General features: G+C 66.4%; 1 protein-coding gene across 1 annotated transcript in view; it reads left to right on the forward strand.

Annotated features, from left to right (window-relative positions):
* Window positions 1-19,426, forward strand: part of HUWE1 (HECT, UBA and WWE domain containing E3 ubiquitin protein ligase 1) — a 91,422-nt gene that overhangs the window by 52,338 nt on the left and 19,658 nt on the right. Inside the window, exons 48-64 of the mRNA XM_082300275.1 lie at window positions 676-842; window positions 1,968-2,113; window positions 2,624-2,699; window positions 3,913-4,011; window positions 4,101-4,234; window positions 5,279-5,450; window positions 6,095-6,323; window positions 8,236-8,414; window positions 9,337-9,426; window positions 9,638-9,786; window positions 10,798-10,846; window positions 13,277-13,495; window positions 13,619-13,835; window positions 13,948-14,081; window positions 15,526-15,737; window positions 16,459-16,747; window positions 17,603-17,705. Coding sequence (XP_082156401.1) covers window positions 676-842; window positions 1,968-2,113; window positions 2,624-2,699; window positions 3,913-4,011; window positions 4,101-4,234; window positions 5,279-5,450; window positions 6,095-6,323; window positions 8,236-8,414; window positions 9,337-9,426; window positions 9,638-9,786; window positions 10,798-10,846; window positions 13,277-13,495; window positions 13,619-13,835; window positions 13,948-14,081; window positions 15,526-15,737; window positions 16,459-16,747; window positions 17,603-17,705 — 2,664 coding nt within the window. The remainder of the gene's footprint in view (window positions 1-675; window positions 843-1,967; window positions 2,114-2,623; window positions 2,700-3,912; window positions 4,012-4,100; window positions 4,235-5,278; window positions 5,451-6,094; window positions 6,324-8,235; window positions 8,415-9,336; window positions 9,427-9,637; window positions 9,787-10,797; window positions 10,847-13,276; window positions 13,496-13,618; window positions 13,836-13,947; window positions 14,082-15,525; window positions 15,738-16,458; window positions 16,748-17,602; window positions 17,706-19,426) is intronic.

Here is a 19,426-nt window from a genome sequence, read left to right on the forward strand (position 1 = left end):
GTCTTGAGGGGTTTTTGGGGATCTTGAGGGGATTTGGGGGGAGTCTTGAGGGGTTTTCAGGGGTCTTGAGGGGGTTTGGGGGAGCTTCATTGGGGTCTTGAGGGGTTTTTGGGGATCTTGAGGGGGTCTTGGGGGGTCTTGAGGAGTTTTCGGGGAGCTTGGGGGGTTTTGGGGGAGCTTCCTTGGGGCCTTGAGGGGCTTTTGGGGGGGTTTTCAGGGATCTTGAGGGGGGGTGAGAGAGCTTCCTTGGGATCTTGAGGGGTTTTTGGGGATCTTGAGGGGCTTTTGGGGGGGGTCTTGAGGGGTTTTCAGGGGTCTTGGGGGGGTTTGGGGGAGCTTCCTTGGAGTCTTGAGGGGGTTTGGGGATCTTGAGGGGCTTTTGGGGGGGGGTCTTGAGGGGGTTTGGGGGGGTTTCCTTGGGGTCTTGGTGGCATTGGTGGGGGATCTTAAGGGGTCATGGAGGGGTTTCAAGTCTTGGGGGGGTCGTGAGGGAGTTTGGATGGGGTTTTCAGGGGTTTTGGGGGGATTTTGAGGGGCCGTGTGTTGTGTTGGGAGGCACTTGAGAAGTTCCTGCTGGGTTTTGAGGGGTCTCGGTGGAGCCGCGTTGGGGGGTCTGGGGGGGGTGCCCGGGGGGTGTCCCCGGCCGGTGCCAGCGCCGTCCCCGCCGTCGCCCAGCCCCAACATGGCCAACACGGTGAACGCGGCGCTGAAGCCCCTGGAGACGCTGTCGCGCATCGTGAACCAGCCCAGCGGCCTCTTCGGGGCCAAGGGCTCCTCCAGCAAGAGCAAGGCCGAGGGCGCCGGGGGGGCCCGCGAGGCGGGGGCTGCACCCCCCGACGGAGGTAACCCCCCTCCCCCACCCTGTCCAGGGACCCCTGGCACCCACAGACACCCCCAGACACCCCCCTGGTCACCCCACAGCCCCCCTGGTCACCCACAGACACCCCCAGGGTCATCCTTGGTCACCCCACAGACACCCCCAGGGTCACCCACAGACACCCCCAGGGTCACCCACAGACACCCCCCTGGTCACCCCCCTGGTCACCCACAGACACCCCCAGGGTCATCCTTGGTCACCCCACAGCCCCCCTGGTCACCCCCCTGGTCACCCACAGACATCCCCAGGGTCATCCTTGGTCACCCCACAGCCCCCTGAGTCACCCCCAGGGGCACCCACAGATGGCCCCAGGGGAACCCCGGGACCACCTGGTCACGCACAGCCCCCCCCCAGGGGCACCCACAGCCCCTCTGGTCACCCACAGACACCCCCAGGGGCAACCCTAATGTCACCCCGCAGCCCAGTGTCACCCACAGCCACACCCCCACGGTCACCCTACAGCCCTCCTGAGTCATCCCCAGGGTCACCCCTGGTCACCCCACAGCCCCCCTGGTCACCCACAGCCCCCCCAGAGGCACCCCCAGGGTCACCCCACAGCCCCCCTGGTCACCCACAGACACCCCCAGGGTCACCCCTGGTCACCCCACAGCCCCCTGAGTCACCCCCAGGGACACCCACAGATGGCTCCAGGGGCACCCCAGGACCCCCTGGTCACCCACAGCCCCCCCCCAGAGGCACCCACAGATACCCCCAGGGTCACTCTGGGTCACCCCTGGTCACCCCACAGCCCCCATGGTCACCCACAGTCCCCCCCAGGGTCACCCCTGGTCACCCCACAGCCCCCCTGAGGTCCTAACCCTGGACCCCCCAGGGTCACCCCACAGCCCCCCCAGGTCACCCCCATTTCCTCTGTGCCCCCCCAGCCTCTCTGGTCCCCTGTGTCCCCCCCATTTCCCATATGAGCCCCCCCCCCATTTTCCACGTGTCCTTCCCCGTGTCCCCCCAGCACCCCAAATTTCCCCTGTGTCCCCCCCAAATCCCTCCCACCCCCAACACCTCCCCTGGCCCCCCCTCTCTGCTGCACCCCCCCCCCCCCCACGCCCCCTGTAACCCCCCTGTGCCCCCCCAGGGGACCCCGGGGACCCCGAGCCCCCCGAGGAGGACGCGGAGGCGGCGCAGGCCGAGGTCACCGACGGGGACATGGACGGCGAGGCCGAGGGGGACACGGTGGTGCTGGCGGGGCAGCCCGAGGGGCTCAGCACCCAGGAGATGCAGGTCAGGGACCCCCGACTCCCTGAGACCCCAAAACCCCCCCCTGTGGTACCCCAAAAACCACTCCCAGCACCCCAAAACCACCCCCGGCACCCCAAAACCCAGCCCAGCACCCCAAAACCCAGCCCAGCACCCCAAAACCACCCCCGGCACCCAAACCCCCCCTGGCACCCCAAACACCCCCGGCACCCCAAACCCCCCCCCAGCGCCCCAAACCTCTCCCAACACCCCAAACCCCCCTGTGGCACCCCCAAACCGTCCCCAGCACCCCAAATTCTCCCAGCACCCCAAACCCCCCTCAGCACCCCAGACTCCCCCTGGAACCCAAACCTCTGCTGGCACCCCAGATTTCCCCCCCGTGGCACCCCAAACCCCCCCCCGACACCCCAAACCCCCCCATGGCACCCCAAATTCCCCTGTGGCACCCCAAATTTCCCCCCTGGCACCCCAAACCCCCCTGTGGCACCCCAAATTTCCCCCCGGCACCCCAAATTTCCCCCCCCCGTGCGGCAGGTGGAGAACGAGCTGGAGGATCTCATTGACGAGCTGCTGGAGCGCGACGGCGCCGACGGCAACAGCGCCATCATCGGTGAGGGACCACCGGGGTGACCGCTGGGTGACCACCGGGGTGACCACCGGGGTGACCACCAGGCACGGGGCACCACCGGGGTGACCATTGGGCAGCAGGGTGACCACCGGGCACAGGGGGGATCGCTGGGGTGACCGCTGGGCACACAGGACCACCGGGGTGACCACCGGGGTGACCACCAGGCACAAGGGGACTGCTGGGGTGACCACCGGGTACAAGGGGACCGCCAGGCACGGGGCACCACCGGGGTGACCACCGGGCACAGGGGGGATCGCCGGGGTGACCGCTGGGCACACAGGGGACCACTGGGGTGACCACCAGACACAAGGGGACTGCTGGCGTGACCACCGGGCACAAGGGGACCGCCAGGGTGACCGCCGCGGTGACCACCGGGCACAAGGACGACTGCTGGGCATGGGGGGACTGCTGGGGTGACACCGGGCAGCAGGGTGACTGCCGGGCACAGGGGGACTGCCAGGCAGTGGGGTGACCACCGGGGTGACCACCGGGCACAGGGTGACTGCTGGATGTCAGGGTGATCCCCCAACATTGGGGTTGACCCCTGGACATCAGAGTGACCCTGCCGGACATCGGGGTGACCCGCTGGATGTTGGGGTGACCCCCCTGGCCATTCGGGTGACCCCTGGCCATTGGGGTGACCCCCCCAGACCATTGGGGTGACCCCCGGCCATCAGGCTGACCCCCGGCCATCGGGGTGACCCTTGGACAATGGGGTGACCCCTGGACAATGGGTTGCTCCCCGGCCATCAGTCTGACCCCCTGGCCATCGGGCTGACCCTCGGCCATCGAGGTGACCCCTGGACAACGGGCTGACCCCTGGCCATCGGGATGACCCCGGGCCATCAGGGTGAACCCCCTGCCATTGGGCTGACCCCAAACCATCGGGATGACCCCTGGCCATCGGTCTGACCCCCTGGCCATCGGTCTGACCCCCGGCCATCGGTCTGACCCCCCGGCCATCGGTCTGACCCCCTGGCCATCGGTCTGACCCCCCGGCCATCGGGCTGACCCCCGGCCATCAAGGTGACCCCTGGCCATCAGGGTGAACCCCCCGCCATTGGGCTGACCCCAAACCATCGGTCTGACCCCCTGGCCATCGGTCTGACCCCCTGGCCATCAGTCTGACCCCCTGGCCATCGGTCTGACCCCCTGGCCATCATTCTGACCCCCACCCCACCCCCCTCATCCCCAGTGAGCCGCTCAGGCGAGGACGAGTCGCAGGAGGACGTCCTGATGGACGAGGCTCCGTCCAACCTCAGCCAGGCCTCCACGCTCCAGGCCAACCGCGAAGGTGGGGCCGCGCTTCGGGGCCCTCCCGGCCTCGGGGGGCTCGGGGGGTGCCCGGTTCCTACAGACCCCCCCCTGTGCCCCTCCCCAAAGACTCCATGAACATCCTGGATCCCGAGGATGAGGAGGAGCACACGCAGGAGGAGGACAGCAGCGGCAGCAACGAGGACGAGGACGACAGCCAGGACGAGGAGGAGGAGGAGGAGGAAGAGGATGAGGATGATCAGGTGGGTGGGGGAGGGGGGCGAGGCACTGAGGACCCCCAAATATCGGGGTCCCCCCCAAACAATGGGGGGGGGTGTTGTTCCCCCACCTCCTTCCACAGCGGGGTCCTCACTGGAGCTCTGCCCCTGGTTTGGGTCTGGGGGTGTCTGTTGGGGTCAGGCGGTGCTGTTTGGGGTCGGGGTGCCCCCAATTTGGGTCAGGGGACACTATTTGGGGTCAGGGTGCCCCCAGTTTGGGTCAGGGGACGCTATTTGGGGTCAGGGTGCCCCCAGTTTGGGTCAGGGGCTGCTATTTGGGGTCAGGCTATGTCGTTTAGGGTCAGGGTGCCCCCAGTTTGGGTCAGGGTACCCCCAGTTTGGGGTCGGGGTGCCCTGGTTTGGGTCAGGGTGTCCCCAGTTTGGGTCAGGGTACCCCCAGTTTGGGGTCAGGGTGCCCTGGTTTGGGTCAGGGTGCCCCCAGTTTGGGTCAGGGGGTGTCTCTTGGGGTCAGGGTGCCCCCAGTTTGGGTCAGGGTGTCCCCAGTTTGGGGTCACGGGGTGCTATTTGGGGTCAGGGTGCCCCCAGTTTGGGTCAGGGTACCCCCAGTTTGGGGTCGGGGTGCCCTGGTTTGGGTCAGGGTGCCCCCAGTTTGGGGTCAGGGTACCCCCAGTTTGGGGTCAGGGTGCCCCCAGTTTGGGTCAGGGGGTGTCTCTTGGGGTCAGGGTGCCCCCAGTTTGGGTCAGGGTGTCCCCAGTTTGGGTCAGGGGGTGTCTCTTGGGGTCAGGGTACCCCCAGTTTAGGGTTGGGGTACCCCAATTCTGGGTCAGGGGATGCCATTTTGGGGTAGAACACCCCAGTTCTGGGTCAGGGGGTGCCATTTTGGGGCAAAACGCCCCCGTTTTGGATCAGGGGCTGCTATTTTGGGGCAAAACACCCCCATTTTGGGTCAGGGTACCTCCATTTTAGGGCCCCCGGGTGCCATTCGGGGCCAGGCTTTGCTCTTTTGGGCCGACCCTTGCCCGTTTGGGGTGGGGCGCTGCCCGCTGACCCCGTGCCCGCCATGCCCAGGACGATGAGGAGGGCGAGGAAGGCGAGGAGGAGGAGGACGACGACGACGGCTCCGAGATGGAGCTGGACGAGGATTATCCCGACATGAACGCGTCGCCCCTCGTGCGCTTCGAGCGCTTCGACCGCGACGACGACCTCATCATCGAGTTCGACAACATGTTCTCCAGCCCCAGTACGGCACTGGGAGGCACTGGGAGGGGATTGGGAGGGACTGGGGGGCACTGGGAGGCACTGGGGGGCACTGGGAGGGAACTGGGGGGCACTGGGAGGGACTGGGGGGGGACTGGGAGGGAACTGGGGGGCACCGGGAGGGGATTAGGAGGAACTGGGGGGCACTGGGAGGGGATTGGGAGGAACTGGGAGGGAACTGGGGGGCACTGGGAGGGGACTGGGGCGCATTGGGGGGCACTGGGAGGGGATTAGGATGGACTGGGAGGGAACAGGGGGGCACTGGGAGGAACTGGGGGGCACTGGGAGGGGATTAGGATGGACTGGGAGGGAACAGGGGGGCACTGGGAGGGACTGGGGGGCACTGGGAGGGGATTAGGATGGACTGGGAGGGAACAGGGGGGCACTGGGAGGGACTGGGGGGCACTGGGAGGGGATTGGGAGGAACTGGGAGGGGATTGTGGGGCACTGGGAGGGCACTGAGGGGGCACTGGGGAGGGACGTGGGGGCACTGGGAGGCACTGGGAGGCACGGGGGCACTCAGGCCCCATTTCCCCCCCCTGACCCGCCAGTTCCCCCTCCCTCCCCGTGGTTTTTGGGGCTCTCAGACCCCGTCCCCCCCCGACTGAGCCCCGTTTCCCGTTGCAGCCGACATCCCGCCGTCCCCCGGGAACATCCCGGCCAGCCACCCGCTGCTGGTGCGCCACGCCGAGCACGGGGGGCTGGGGCTGGGCACCGGCCCGGGGGGCACCCGCCTGGCCCAGGGGCTCGGCCGGAGCCAGCGGACGCTGCGGCAGCTCACGGCCAACGCCGGCCACACCATCCACGTGCACTACCCGGGGGCGCGGCAGCCCAACCCCCCCCTCATCCTGCAGCGGTGAGTGACCGCTCCCGGCAGCGGCCGGAGCTCCTTGGGGTCATCCAGAGCCCCCTTGGGGTCATCCAGAGCTCCTTGGGGTCATCCAAACCCCTTTAGGGTCATCCAAACCCCTTTGGGGTCATCCAGAGCCCCCTTGGGGTCATCCAGAGCTCCTTGGGGTCATCCAGAGCCCCCTTGGGGTCATCCAGAGCTCCTTGGGGTCATCCAGAGCCCCCTTGGGGTCATCCAGAGCCCCCTTGGGGTCATCCAGACCCCCTTGGGGTCATCCAAACCCCCTTTGGGGTCATCCAGAGCTCCTTGGGATCATCCAGAGCTCCCTTGGGGTCATCCAAACCCCTTTAGGGTCATCCAGAACCCTGGGGAACACCCAACCCCCCCCTCATCCTGCAGCGGTGAGTGACCGCTCCCGACAGCGGCCGGAGCTCCTTGGGGTCATCCAGAGCCCCCTTGGGGTCATCCAGAGCCCCCTTGGGGTCATCCAGAGCTCCTTGGGGTCATCCAGAGCCCCCTTGGGGTCATCCAGAGCTCCTTGGGGTCATCCAGAGCCCCCTTGGGGTCATCCAGACCCCCTTGGGGTCATCCAGAGCCCCCTTGGGGTCATCCAAACCCCCTTTGGGGTCATCCAAACCCCCTTTGGGGTCATCCAGAGCTCCTTGGGGTCATCCAGAGCTCCCTTGGGGTCATCCAAACCCCTTTAGGGTCATCCAGAACCCTGGGGAACACCCAACCCCCCCCTCATCCTGCAGCGGTGAGTGACCGCTCCCGACAGCGGCCGGAGCTCCTTGGGGTCATCCAGAGCCCCCTTGGGGTCATCCAGACCCCCTTGGGGTCATCCAGAGCTCCTTGGGGTCATCCAAACCTCCCTTGGGGTCATCCAGAGCTCCTTGGGGTCATCCAAACCTCCCTTGGGGTCATCCAAACCCCTTGGGGGTCATCCAAACCCCCTTGGGGTCATCCAGAGCTCCTTGGGGTCATCCAAACCTCCCTTGGGGTCATCCAAACCCCTGGGGAACACCCAACCCCCCCCCTCATCCTGCAGCGGTGAGTGACCGCTCCCGACAGCGGCTGGAGCTCCTTGGGGTCATCCAGACCCCCCTCATCTTTCAGGAGTGAGTGACCGCTCCTGGCAGTGGCCGGAGCACCTTGGGGTCATCCCTAACCCCCCTTGGGGTCATCCAGAACCCCCGTGGGGTCATCCAAAGCCCCCTTGGGGTCATCCAGACCCCCCCCTCATCCTTCAGGAGTCAGTGACCAGTCCTGGCAGTGGCCAGAGCTCCCTTGGGGTCATCGAAACCCCTGGGGAGCACTCAAACCCCCTTGGGGTCATCCAGAGCCCCCTTGGGGTCATCCAGAGCTCCTTGGGGTCATCCAGAGCTCCTTGGGGTCATCCAAACCCCTTTAGGGTCATCCAGAGCTCCTTGGGGTCATCCAGAGCCCCCTTGGGGTCATCCAGAGCTCCTTGGGGTCATCCAAACCCCCTTGGGGTCATCCAGAGCTCCCTTGGGGTCATCCAAACCCCTTTGGGGTCATCCAAACCCCCCTTGGGGTCATCCAAACCCCCCTTGGGGTCATCCAGACCCCTGGGGAACACCCAAACCCCCCTTGGGGTCATCCAAACCCCCTTGGGGTCATCCGGACCCCCTCGCATCCTTCAGGAGTGAGTGACCGCTCCTGGCAGTGGCCGGAGCACCTTGGGGTCATCCAAACCCCTGGGGAACACCCAACCCCCCCCATCCTGCAGCGGTGACTGACCACCCCCAGCAGTGTCCGGAGCTCCCTTGGGATCATCCAGAGCCCCTTGGGAGCCCAGCTGAGCCGCAGCCGGGGTGTGTCCCCCAACCGGGGGTCCCACAGCCCCCCCCTAACCCTCCCCCAAACCCCCGTTAACCCCCCCCTGACCCCTCCGCAGGCTCCTGGGCCCCTCGGCGGCCGCGGACATCCTGCAGCTGAGCAGCAGCCTCCCGCTGCAGAGCCGGGGCCGCGCGCGGCTGCTGGTGGGCAACGAGGACGTTCACATCATCGCCCGCTCCGACGACGAACTGCTGGACGACTTCTTCCACGAGCAGGGCAGCGCCGGCAGCCAGGCAGGCGAGTGGGGACGGGGGGGACACAGGGAGAGACCCCTCAGCCAGGCAGGAGAGTGGGGATGAGGGGGACACAGGGGGGGACAGGGAGAGACCCCCCAGCCGGGCAAGTGAGTGGGGACAGGGGGACACAGAGGGGGACCCCCAGGGGGACATGGGGGGACCCTCAGCCGGGCAAGCGAGTGGGGATGGGGGGGGGACAGGGAGAGACACAGGAGGGGGGATGGGGGGACCCCCCAGCTGGGCAGGAGAGTGGGGATGGGGGGGGGACACAGGGAGAGATCCCCCCCCCCCACCCCCCCCAGCCGGGCAAGTGAGTGGGGATGGGGGGAGGGACACAGGGGGGACGGGTGGACCCCCCAGCTGGTGGTCAAGTGGTCAAGGTGCCCATCCTGGGGGTCCCAAACCCCCCAATTTCCCCCTCAATCCCCCTGCAGTGGTCAAGGTGCCCATCCTGGGGGTCTCCCCAGAGTGTGGGATGGGGGCAGGGACAGCAGGGACCCCCCAGCCAGGCAGGAGAGTGGGGACGGGGGGGGCGGGGCCTGATATGGGAGTGGCTTAAGGGGGTGGGGTCTGGGGAAAGGGGGTACAACACCCCCCCCCCCCCCCAAAATTCAGGGGTTTGGGGGTTCAGAGTAACCGGGCTGGCAGCAGGGGGCGGGGCCTGTGGGGGCGGAGCCACGCCCCCACATTGCTTTTGGGTGGGGCTAAAAGGGGAGGGGTCATGGAGGGCGGGGGCTTGGCTGATTGACAGCCCTGGGGTGGGGGGGCTGAAATGGAAGTGGGCGTGGTCTTTCACAAAGGGGGCGTGGCTCCGGCGGTGGGCGTGGTCTCACGCAAATGGGGCGTGGTCTCTCACAAAAGGGGGCGGGGCCCCGGCGGTGGGCGGGGCCTCTGCAGCCTCCAAAGCTCCTGTGCCCCCCCAGGGACCCTGTCCAGCATCCCCACGGCCCTGACCCGCTGGACCGAGGAGTGCAAGGTCCTGGACGCTGAGAGCATGCACGACTGCGTGTCCGGTGAGAGCCCCCCCAGACCCCCAAACCCCCCAATCTTCCCCCCAGTGGTCCAGGTGCCCATCCTGGGGGTCCCAAACCCCCCAATCTCCTGCCCTAAGTGGTCATGGTGCCCATCCTGGGGGTCCCAAACCCCCCAATCTCCTGCCCTAAGTGGTCAAGGTGCCCATCCTGAGGGTCCCAAACCCCCCAATGTCCCCCCCTGCCCCCGCAGTGGTCAAGGTGCCCATCCTGGCGCGGCTGGAGGCGCTGCGGGACGAGGAGCTGGACGAGCGGCGCGAGAAGCGCCGGCGCCAGGCAGCCGAGGACGAGGCCAAAGGCGCCGAGCGCGGCCCCGAGGACAAGGACGGGCCCGAGGCCCAGGTGAGAGACCCCCAAAAATTCCCCCCAAACCTCCCTGGTGCCCATCCCGGGGGTCCCTCACAGCCCCAGACCTCCCTGGTGCCCATCCCGGGGGTCCCAAACCATCAAGGTCCCTGCCCAAACCATCAAAGTGCCCATCCTGGGAGTCCCCCAGACCCCTCTGCTCCCCATCCTAGGGGTCCCACACACCCCCTGATCTCCCTGCTGCCCATCCTGGGGGTCCCCCAGACCTCTCTGCTGCCCATCCTGGGGATCCCACACACCCCCAGACCTCCCTGGTGCCCATCCCGAGGGTCCCACACACCCCCTGATCTCACTGCTGCCCATCCCGGGGGTCCCAAACCCCCCAATTTCCCCTCCGAAACCATCAAGGTGCCCATCCTGGGGGTCCCCCAGACCCCTCTGCTGCCCATCCCGGGGGTCCCACACACCCCCAGACCTCCCTGGTGCCCATCCTGGGGGTCCCACACACCCCCAGACCTCCCTCGTGCCCATCCTGGGGGTCCCCCAGACCTCCCTGGTGCCCATCCTGGGGGTCCCCCAGACCTCCCTGCTGCCCATCCTGAAGGTCCCACACACCCCCAGACCCCTCTGCTGCCCATCCCGGGGGTCCCAAACCATCAAGGTCCCCTCCCAAACCATCAAGGTGCCCATCCTGGGGGTCCCTTAGACCTCCCTGCTGCCCATCCTGGGGGTCCCTCACACCCCCAAACCCCTCTGCTGCCCATCCCAGGGATCCCACACACCCCCTAATCTCACTGGTGCCCATCCCGGGGGTCCCAAACCCCCCAATTTCCCCTCTGAAACCATCAAGGTGCCCATCCTGGGGGTCCCCCAGACCCCTCTGCTGCCCATCCCGGAGATCCCACACACCCCCAGACCCCTCTGCTGCCCATCCCGGGGATCCCACACCTCCAAACCCCCCTGCTCCCCATCCCAGCGATCCCACACCCCCCAAACCCCCCAACCCCCCCCAATTCCCCACCTCCCTGACCCCCCCCTCTCCCACAGGACGCTGCTCCCAAGGCCGGCCCCGCCTCGGCCGACGTCACCCCCCCAGGTAAATCCCCCCGGCTCCCTCCCCACACCCTCGGGGGCATAGGGGGGGGGGGGGTTGGTTCTCTTCCCCAAACCCCAGCGCGCCTGGAACCCCCCCAAAATCGCCCCGAGTGCCCCCCTGGAGCTGGCACCGCGCGGGCTGAGGTAGTAGATTGTATAGTTGGAGGGTCACACCCCCGTCTCGGAGATAACTATACATTCTACTGTCTTCCTCGCGCGGCGCGCGCCGCCGGACACGGGCTCGGGGTCCTGGGGGGCCCTGGGGGGGCTGCAGAGCCCCTCACCCCCAGCCCACCCCCACCCCCAAAACACCCAGGGGAGGAGGGGATGGAGTGGAGTGGAAAGGGTTAAAATGGGGAGGAGGGGTTGGAGGGGCAGCGCCAGTATAGGTGGGGTGGGGGTGGGAAGGGGTTAAATGGAGGGAGGTTGGGGGGGGGTTATGGGGGGTGTTTGGGGGTGATTGGGGGGGTTGGGGGTGATTGGGGGTTTTTGGGGGGGGGGTTGGGGGGTTTTTGGGGGGTTTGGAGGGGTTAATGGGGGGTGTTTGGGGGGGGTTGAGGGTGATTGGAGGTTTTTTGGGGGGTGTTTGGGGGGTTTGGAGGGGTTTTTGGGGGGGTTTGGGGGTTGAAAGGGGTTTTTGGGGCACATGGGGAGGGGTTTGGAGGGGTTTAATGGGGTTTAGGGGGTGTTTGGGGGAGGTTTTGGGGTGCGTGGGGAGGGGTTTGATGTGGTTATGGGGGTTTTGGAGGGGTTAATGGGTTTTACGGGGTGCTTGGGAGGTTTTAGGGGGTTTTGGGGGGGTTGGAGGGGTTATTGGGGTACATGGGGAGGGGTTTGATGGGGTTTGGAGGGGTTAATGGGGGGTTATGGGGGTGCTTGGGGGGTTTGGAGGGGTTTTTGGGGTGCGTGGGGAGGGGTTTGATGTGGCTATGGGGGATTTGAGGGGGTTTGGAGGGGTTGATGGGTTTTAGGGAGTGCTTGGGGAGTTTAGAGGGGTTTTGGGATTTTTGTGGTACATGGGGAGGGGTTTGGAGGGGTTTTTAGGGTGTTTGGGGGGGTTGGAGGGGGTTTTGGGGGGCGTGGGGAGGGGTTTGATGTGGTTATGGGGGTGCTTGGGGGGTTTTTAGGGGTTAACGGGGTTTTAGGGGGGGTTTGGAGGGGGTTTGGGGGGTTGAAAGGGGTTTTGGGGTATGTGGGGAGGGGTTTGGAGGGGTGTTTAGGGGGGGTTTGGAGGGGTTTTGGGGAGGGGTTTGATGTGGTTATGGGGGTTTTTAGGGGGTTTTTAGGGGGTTTGGGGAGGAGTTTGATGGGGTTTAGGGGGAGTTTTGGGGGGGGTTGATGTGGTCATGGGGGTTTTTAGGGGGTTTGGAGGGGTTTGATGGGGTTTCGGGGGTGGTTGGGGTGCTGGAAGGCGTTTTGGGGTTTTTGGGGATGGCTTATGGGGAGTTTCAGGGGCTTTGGAGGAGGAGTTCGATGTGGCTCAGGGGGTGATTGTAGCTTTAGGGGTGGGATGGGCCCCCCCTGAAATTGTCTCCTGCCCCCCAAACTCCCCCCTATCCCCAGTGGGGACCCCTCCTCATTTTAGGGCACAGCTGGATGGGGTGGAGGGGGGTGGAAGGGGTTAAAGGAGGGAAGGGGGGGCAGTTTAAGGGGCACTTGGGGGGGTTTGGAGGGGTTTTGGGGTTTTTAGGGAGGGGTTTGATGTGGTTATGGGGGGTTTGAGGGGGCTTGGAGGGGTTAATGGGGGGTTTTAGGGGGTGGTTTGGGGGCTTTGGAGGGATTTTGGGGTTTTTGGGGTACATGGGGAGGGGTTTGGTGGGGTTTAGGGGGTGGTTTGGGTGCTGAAAAGCGTTTTGGGGTTTTTGGGGAGGGGTTTGATGGGGTTTAGGGGGGCTTTTAGGGGGTTTGGAGGGGTTTTGGGGGGGTTTTAGGGGGTGGTTGAGGGGTTAAAAGGGGTTTTGGGGTTTTTGGGGAGGGGTTTTCTGTGGTTATGGGGGGTTTTAGGGGGTTTGGAGGGGTTTTTGGGGAGGGGTTTGGTGGGGTTTAGGGGGGTTTTAGGGGTTTTTGTGGGGTTAAGGGGGGGTTTAGGGGGTTTTTTGGTGTTAATGAGGGGTTTTAGGGGGTGCTTGAGGGGTTAAAAGGGGTTTTGGGATTTTTGGGGAGGCATTTGATGGGTTCTAGGGGGGTTTGGAGAGCTTCGATGTAATTTGGCGGGGTGGGATGGGCCCCCCCAAACTCTCCCCTATCCCCACTGGGGCCCCCTCCTCATTTTAGGCCACAGCTGGGGGGTCTGAGATTCCCCAAAACGGGGCACAGGGGATGTTTTGGGTTGAGAGTCGGGGTTGGGGGGAGGTTCCCAGATCTCTGGACCCCCCCCCCCCCCCCCAATATTGATCCCCCCACGTGTGTCCCACCTCCCCCCCCCCCCCAGAACACAGCGGGACGGCGGCGGGAGAGACCCCCCCTCCCGGCGCCCACCGGACCCTGGTGATGCTGGAACCCATCCCGACCCCCCCAGACCCCCCCTCGGGAACCCTCCAACTCCCCGCTCGCCCCCCCCAACCCCCCGAACACGAAGAGGGGGGGCCCGGGCGACCCCCCCAAGACGCCGAGGCCACTCAGATGGAGCTGTCGCCCGCCCCCACCATCAGTAAGTGCCACGTTTTTTGGGGGGGGGGAGGGTTTAGGGTTTTTCCTGACTCTGGGGGTGTCTCCCCAAATCCGTGGGTGGCCGGGGGGGGCTCTCCAGTGCCGTGTCCCCCCCTCCCCGCAGCGTCGCTGTCCCCGGAGCGGGCGGAGGACTCGGACGCGCTGACGGCCGTGAGCAGCCAGCTGGAAGGGTCCCCCATGGACACCTCGAGCTTGGCCTCCTGCACCTTGGAGGAGGCAGGGGGGGCTCCCCCCGCCCCCACCGCCCCACAAAACCCCCCCGGGACCCCTCAAGGACCCCCTCCGGCCCCTCCCGACGCCGCTCAGCCGCCGGACGATAGGTGAGACCCGACCCCCCCCCTTTTTCCCCATCGTGGGGGTGGGTTGTGGTTTTGGGGTGTCCCCCCCCGGTGATGTCACAGTTCGGGGATGTCCCCTCACCCCCCCCCCCAGCTCCCCCCCTGCCTCGTCCTCGGAGAGTTCGTCCACGCGGGACTCGGCCGGGGCCATCTCCGGGGCCGACTCGCGCGGGATCCTGGAGGAGCCGCTGCCGTCCACCAGCAGCGAGGAGGAGGATCCGCTGGCCGGTCAGTGACCCCCCCTGGCCGGTCAGTGACTGCCCTGACCCCCCCTGTGTCCCCTTGGCCGGTCAGTGACCCCCCCCCCCCGTGTCCCTCCCCCCCTGGCCGGTCAGTGACTGCCCTGACCCCCCCTGTGTCCCCCTGGCCGGTCAGTTAGCCCTCCCAACCCCCCTGGCTGGTCAGTGACCCCCCCCCCCGACCCCCCTGGCTGGTCAGTGAACCCGCCCTGACCCCCCCAACCCCCCCCGGACAGTCAGTGACCGCCCTGACCCCCCCTGTGTCCCCTTGGCCAGTCAGTGACCCCCCCTGGCCCCCTCCGTGTCCCTTTGGCCGGTCAGTGACCCCCCCTGTGTCCCCCACTGACTGGTCAGTGACCTCTCCTGTGTCCCTTTGGCCGGTCAGTGACCCCCCCTGTGTCCCCCCTGACTCCCCCCGTGTCCCTTTGGCCGGTCAGTGACCCCCCCTGACCCCCTCTGTGTCCCCCCTGACCGGTCAGTGACCCCCCCCGTGTCCCCTTGGGACCCTTGGGGTGCTTTTGAGGGGTCCCTGGGGGTTTCGGGGTGTCCCCGAAGGTTTTTAGGGATATCCCTGGATGATTTTAGGGTGTCCCTGATGATTTTGGGGGTGTCCCTGATGATTTCGGGGTGTCCTTGGGAGATTTTGGGGTGTCCCTGAAGGTTTTTAGGGAGGTCCCTGTTGGTTCTGGGGTGTCCCTGGGAGGTTTTGGGATGTCCCTGGGGTTTTTAGGGATGTCCCTGATGGTTTTGGGGTGTCCCTGGGAGATTCTGGGCTGTCCCTGTTGGTTCCAGGGTGTCCCTGGGAGGTTTTTAGGGATGTCCCTGAGAGATTTTGGGGTGTCCCTATTGGTTCCAGGCTGTCCCTGTTGGTTCTGGGGTGTCCCCGGTGGTTCCGGGCTGTCCCTGGGAGATTTTGGGGTGTCCCTGGGAGATTTTGGGGTGTCCCTTTTAGTTCTGGGCTGTCCCTGGTGGTTCCAGGGTGTCCCTGGTGGTTTTGGGGTGTCCCTGGGAGATTTTGGGGTGTCTATGGTGGTTCTGGGCTGTCCCTGGTGGTTCCAGGGTGTCCCTGGTGGTTTTGGGGTGTCCCTGGGAGATTTTGGGGTGTCCCTGGGAGGTTTTAAGGATGTCCCTGTTGGTTCCAGGGTGTCCCTGGGAGATTTTGGGGTGTCCCCCTTAGTTCTGGGCTGTCCCTGGGAGGTTCTGGGCTGTCCCTGGTGGTTCTGGGCTGTCCCTGGTGGTTCCAGGCTGTCCCTGGGAGGTTTTGGGGTGTCCCTGGTGGTTCTGGGCTGTCCCTGGTGGTTCTGGGGTGTCTCTGGGAGATTCTGGGCTGTCCCTGGTGGTTCTGGGCTGTCCCTGGGAGGTTTTAGGGCTGTCCCCGGTGGTCTCGGGCGGTTCCCGGGGCCATCCCCGACGCGTCCCCGCGGCATCCCCAGGGATCAGCCTCCCCGAGGGCGTGGACCCGTCCTTCCTGGCGGCGCTGCCGGACGACATCCGGCGCGAGGTGCTGCAGAACCAGCTGGGCATCCGCCCGCCCGCGCGGGCCCCGCCCGCCGCCAGCCCCGCCCCGCCCGTGGTGGCCACGCCCGGCCTGACCGAGGTCAGCCCCGAGTTCCTGGCGGCGCTGCCCCCGGCCATCCAGGAGGAGGTGGGCGTGGCCACGGGCTGGGCGTGGGCTTGGGGTGGGGCTCTATGGTGGGTGTGGTCTGGGCGGGGCTAAGGGTGGGTGTGGTCCTGGGTGGGGCTAAGGGTGGGTGTGGTCCTGGGTGGGGCTAAGGGTGGGTGTGGTCCTGGGTGGGGCTCTGTGGTGGGTGTGGTCTGGGTGGGGCTAAGGGTGGGTGTGGTCCTGGGTGGGGCAGGGGTGGGGCTAAGGGTGGGTGTGGTCTGGGTGGGGCTAAGGGTGGGTGGGGCTAGGGGTGGGTGTGGTCTGGGTGGGGGCGTGGCCTTTTTGGATGTGATTGCTTTGGGGTGTGGCCTCTTCAGGGCATGTCCATATGGGGGCGTGGCCTGCGTGGGGCGTGTCCATGTATGGGTGTGGTGCTGTGGGGGCGTGGCCTTTTGGGATGTGATCTCTTTGGGGGTGTGGCCTCTTGGGGCGTGTCCATGTGGGGGTGTGGCCTTTGGGGGTGTGGCCTCTTTGGGGTGTGTCCCCATGGGGGTGTGGCCTCTCTGGGGTGTGTCCCTATGGGGATGTGGCCTCTTGGGGTGTGTCCACGTGGGGACGTGGCCTTTTGGGGTGTGATTGCTTTGGGGGTGTGGCATCTTCAGGGTGTGTCCACCTTGGGGTGTGTCCAGTTGGGGGCGTGTCCCTGGGGGCGTGGCCTCCCCCGGGTGTGGCGCGGCCGTGTCCCAGCGCTGTCCCCCCGCAGGTGCTGGCGCAGCAGCGGGCAGAGCAGCAGCGGCGGGAGCTGGCGCAGGCCACGGGCTCGGACGCGCCCATGGACCCGGTGACGTTCATCCAGACGCTGCCGTCCGAGCTGCGGCGCTCGGTGCTGGAGGACATGGAGGACTCGGTGCTGGCCGTGATGCCGCCGGACATCGCGGCCGAGGCGCAGGCGCTGCGGCGTGAGCAGGAGGCGCGGCAGCGGCAGCTGATGCACGAGCGCCTCTTTGGCCACTCCAGCACCTCGGCGCTCTCGGCCATCCTGCGCAGCCCCGGTGAGCGCGGCCCTGCCCTGCCCTGCCCCGCCCCACCCCGCCTTTCCCTGCCCTGCCCCACCCCGCCTTCCCCCGCCTTCCCCCGCCTTGCCCTGCCCCGCCCTGCCCCGCCCTGCCCCGCCCTGCCCTGCCCCGCCCTGCCCTGCCCCGCCCTGCCCCGCCCCGCCCCGCCCCGCCCCGCCCCGCCCTGCCCTGCCCTGCCCTGCCGGCCCCCTGGTTCCCTCCGTGGCGCCCCCAGTTCCCTCCATGTCCCCCCCAGTTCCCTCTGCGGCCCCCCCAGTTCCCTCCATGGTCCCCCCAGTTCCCTCCGTGGCCCCCCTGCTTCCCTCTGCCCCCCATTCCCTCAGCCCCCCCGTCCCCATCGTGTGACATGCCCCTGACACGTGGCACCTTCCCTGGTGCTGTCCCCCAGTGTGTGACATGTCCTGGTGTGTGACAGGTCCCCAGTGTCCCCAATGCATGACACATCCCTGGTGTGTGACACGTCCCCGCTGTCCCCAGTGTGTGACACGTCCCCAATGTGTGACACATCCCTGGTGTGTGACACATCCCTGGTGTCCCCAGTGTGTGACACATCCCAGTGTGTGACATATCCCTGGTGTCCCCGGTGTGTGACACGTCCCCAATGTGTGACACATCCCTGGTGTGTGACACGTCCCCGCTGTCCCCAGTGTGTGACACATCCCCAGTGTCCCCGGTGTGTGACACATCCCCGGTGTGTGACACGTCCCCGCTGTCCCTGCTGTGACACATCCCCAGTGTCCCCGGTGTGTGACACATCCCTGGTGTGTGACACATCCCCGGTGTGTGACACGTCCCCGCTGTCCCTGCTGTGACACGTCCTTGTCCCCGCAGCGTTCACGAGCCGGCTCAGCGGGAACCGGGGCGTTCAGTACACGCGGCTGGCAGTGCAGAGGGGGGGCACCTTCCACATGGGGGGCACCGGCACCCACAGCAGGTCAGCGGGGCAGGGATGGGGTCACTGTGGGTCAGCGGGGCTGGGGGGGTCAGTGGGGCAGGGGGTCACTGCGGGTCAGCGGGGCTGGGGGGGTCAGTGGGGTGGGGGGGTCACTGCGGGTCAGTGGGGCTGGGGGTCACAGCTGTATAGGGTGGGGGTCACTGCAGGTCAGCAGGGCAGGGGGGGTCACTGCAGGTTAGGTGGGTCAGGGGGTCACTGCGGGTCAGTGGGGCTGGGGGGGTCACTGCGGGTCAGTGGGGCTGGGGGGGTCACTGCAGGTTAGTGGGGTCAGGGGGTCAGTGGGGCAGGGATGGGGTCACTGCGGGTCAGTGGGGCAGGGATGGGGTCACTGCGGGCCAGTGGGCTGGGGGTCACTGCGGGTCAGTGGGGCAGAGCTGGGGTCACTGTGGGTCAGTGGGGCTGGGGGTCACTGCGGGTCAGTGGGGCAGGGATGGGGTCACTATGGGTCAGTGAGGCAGGGATGGGGTCACTGCGGGTCAGTGGGGTGGGAGTCACAGCTGTGTGGGGTGGGGGGGGTCACTGCGGGTCAGTGGGGATGGGGGTCACAGCTGTGTGGGGTGGGGGGTCACTGTGGGTCAGTGGGGTGGGGGTCACTGCAGGTCAGTGGGGCAGGGCTGGGGTCACTACGGGTAAGTGGGGCAGGGGGGTCACTGTGGGTCAGTGGGGCTGGGGGTCACTGTGGGTCAGTGGGGCAGGGATGGGGTCACTGCGGGTCAGTGGGGTGGGGGTCACTGTGGGTCAGTGGGGTGGGGGGGTCACTGTGGGTCAGTGGGGCTGGGGGTCAGTGGGGCAGGGTTGGGGTCACTGTGGGTCAGTGGGGCAGGGATGGGGTCACTGCGGGTCAGTGGGGTGGGGGGGTCACTGTGGGTCAGTGGGGTGGGGGGGTCACTGTGGGTCAGTGGGGTGGGGGTCACAGCTGTGTGGGGTGGGGGTCACTGTGGGTCTGAGGGTGTAGGGGGGTATCTGTGTCTGTTTGGGGTCACTTTGGGGTCACTTTGGGATATAATCCTGCCCCTCAGGCCGGTGGGCAGCAGCACGGACAGGGCAGTTCAGGGTCAGGCTGGAGCTGGTTTGGGGTCAGTTTATGGTCAGTTTGTGGCCAGTTTGGGACTGGTTTAGGGTCAGTTTGGGGTTGGTTTCTGCTCAGTTTGGGGTCAGTTTGGGTTTGGTTTCTGCTCAATTTGGGGTCAGTCCAAGCTGTCCCCCCAGGCCAGCAGGCAGCAGCATGGACAGGGCAGTTTGGGGTTGGTTTCTGGTCAGTTTGGGGTTGGTTTGGTGTTGGTTTGGGGTTGGTTTGTGCTCAGTTTCTGGTCAGTTTGGGGTTGGTTTGGGGCCAGTTTGGGGTCAGTCCAAGCTGTCCCCCCAGGCCAGCGGGCAGCAGCGTGGACAGGGCAGTTTGGGGTTGGTTTGGGGTTAGTTTGGTGTTGGCGTGGGGTCAGTTTCTGCTCAATTTGGGGTCAGTCCAAGCTGTCCCCCCAGGCCTGCGGGCAGCAGCGTGGACAGGGCAGTTTGGGGTTGGTTTCTGGGCAGTTTGGGTTTGGTTTGGGGTTGGTTTGTGTTCAGTTTGTGGTTAGTTTGGGGGTCAGTTTGGGGTTGGTTTGGGGTCAGTCCAAGCTGTCCCCCCAGGCCTGCGGGCAGCAGCGTGGACAGGGCAGTTTGGGGTTGGTTTGGGGTCAGTTTCTGCTCAGTTTGGGTTTGGT

The sequence above is a fragment of the Coloeus monedula genome (assembly GCF_965178545.1).
Source record: "Coloeus monedula genome assembly, chromosome: 39".
Lineage (NCBI taxonomy): Eukaryota > Metazoa > Chordata > Aves > Passeriformes > Corvidae > Coloeus > Coloeus monedula.